General features: G+C 36.0%; 1 protein-coding gene across 1 annotated transcript in view; it reads left to right on the top strand.

The window, feature by feature from the left end:
- Positions 1–2,500, top strand: part of RyR (Ryanodine receptor) — a 177,923-nt gene that overhangs the window by 89,671 nt on the left and 85,752 nt on the right. Inside the window, exon 4 of the mRNA XM_086555430.1 lies at positions 1,499–1,513. Within this exon, the coding sequence (XP_086411556.1) occupies positions 1,499–1,513 (15 nt within the window). The remainder of the gene's footprint in view (positions 1–1,498; positions 1,514–2,500) is intronic.

Below are 2,500 nucleotides of genomic sequence, written 5' to 3' on the forward strand. Positions count from 1 at the left end.
AGATACTGGCTGATATTTCCTCGGTGTCTCAGCTCGCAATATGCAACGTTGAAGGCTCACCTGACATCCATGCCTTCACCTGCTTCGTTGAAGTGTTATTTTCCAGGATTTTTTTTTTAGGTGACTGGATAAAAGAACATCTGTAAACTCTTTATCCATTTGTTTTGCTTATGTAACTATACATGTATAAAACATATATGTAAACACAAGCTATGAAGCCTCCTAAATGAATGCTATAAGCAAAGTTAACAAATAACATAATTAAAGCTAACGTAATGTAGCATGGAGTAATAAAATACGAGGCTTGTATCTAACACTCATTCTATGATGGAGACACTTAGTATGCGTATTGCTGAGTCATGCTCGTAACCCCAATACCAATCATTCAATTTTAAATCGTGCTTTTTCGCCATTGCATTGCAATGGGTGTACTTAGGGCATTACTGAATTAATGAGAGGATTTGAGATCTTATCTTTGTTTGGGGGTTACGGTCGTGATTATAGCTTTGATAGTTATAATAGGTTTTTGAATATTTAGATGAAAAAAACTCAGCTGTCTTTGGCTAGAGCAATTTAGTGTATTTCTAAGAGATAGTGCATTTACGCGCATATGATTCGCTTATATATATACACAGTATATATATATATATATATATATATATATATATATATATATATACATATATATATATATATATATAAATATATATATATATAATTATATATATGTATATATATGTGTATATATATATGTATATATATTATGTATATGTATATATATAATATATATATATATATATATATATATATGTATATATATATATATATATTTATATTATATTTATAATATTATATATATATATATATTATATATATATATATATAATGTATATATTATATATGTACATAATATATATATATATATATATATATATATATATATATATATATATATATATATATATATATATATATGCATATATATATATATATATATATATATATATATATATATATTATATATATATATGTATATATATATATATATGCGTATATGTGTGCCTGAGTGTATGAGCGTGCAAGAATTCCTATACACAGTAGGCGCAGAGAGTTTGTATCCCACACGGACCCACGCATAACCAAGCCGAGAGGAATTCCTTGCACGGGTGACGAAAGAGCCCCTGTCGGACGGCGGCCAAACGCGGCAGGGGAGCGAGGAAAGGTCTCCTCAGGAAGATGGCCGCCCTGTCAAGCTGAGCCGGAGAGTCTTTGCATTCATAACTCTTTCATCTGACAGCCTCTTTTATTTTGCTTTCTCCTTTACGTCTTAAGCTTAAGATTGCACGAGGCGCTGCAATAGCAACAGTGTATAGATCCTAGAGTAAGAGGGGCGGCCGCGTAGCAGAGACAGCAGTACATAGATAAGTGCAGCTGCCGGGTCGCCTGCCTGGCCGGCCTGCCAAGCAAACTCTCACTTGGAAATTTTGTTATTTTTCAGGAGAATGCGGGCGTTGTAAGTACTGACATTACTGGGACGGCCTGCCTCGCGCACCACCCAAGTCTCCGACCGGAACTTTGTGGTTTTCTTATTTAGCTTCAGTACCGACCTTAGTGATACTTATATACCACACACACTAGCAGTAGAGCCTGACATCTGCCTGGTCTTGAGACAGGGTGTGCTGCGGGCGCCTCGTACAGCTGCGCCTGCTCCTGCTGTGGCACCACCTGTTGGCCCACTGCAGGACCAGGTGCCGAGATGGTAACTCGGAACTGCGAGTGCCCGCGGTGGCACTGACTCTCTCAGGCGCGGCACTGTCGTAGACCCCTGCACATTAAGATAGACTAAATGCACTGAAATAGATATACGATAAGTAAATGGAGGTGTATTATGTATATAATAAATAAAGAAAGAAAACACGTATCCAGATTCTAATCATACAAACGTTTGGCATAAAACGAGTGATCCCGAGTTAGAATAGACAAGTTTGTATAGAAGGTAAAATAATTATGTGAATGATGTAAGTGACTTTCAGGGAAAATGGGACTAATCCGTAACAGCATTTAACACACTGACAACTCCAGAACTGGACAGACACGTAGGACTACTTACACCTATAGGCCGTATCTCACAAAGTAGATTACATGAAGTTGTAGCGAGTGAAGTAGATATGTAAATGTAACCTATTTATATTTGGAAAGAGAGCCTTTTCTAGAGGGAGTTCATGCAGGTGTTACGTGATTCATATACATTTAGAATAGATATTTTTTTTTACTATAGCTCGCCTCAATGACTTTAGAAATTAGTATGGAAGGGAGAAAAAGAAACGGGATTTCTGCGATAGATCAGATTTAAGAGATTCTAGTGTGTGTTAGAGAGGATGTATAGGTATCATGGGAACTATCACATTACAAAACTATAGGAGGCACGTCATGAATAAGATTTTGTTGTGCATTTGACCTCGATCATTAAGAAAAGGGAACAGGCACTTTCTGGTTGTGA

This window comes from Penaeus japonicus, unplaced genomic scaffold (assembly GCF_977035675.1).
Source record: "Penaeus japonicus unplaced genomic scaffold, GWHDUDI00000001_assembly GWHDUDI00000031, whole genome shotgun sequence".
In the NCBI taxonomy this organism is placed as follows: Eukaryota; Metazoa; Arthropoda; class Malacostraca; order Decapoda; family Penaeidae; genus Penaeus; species Penaeus japonicus.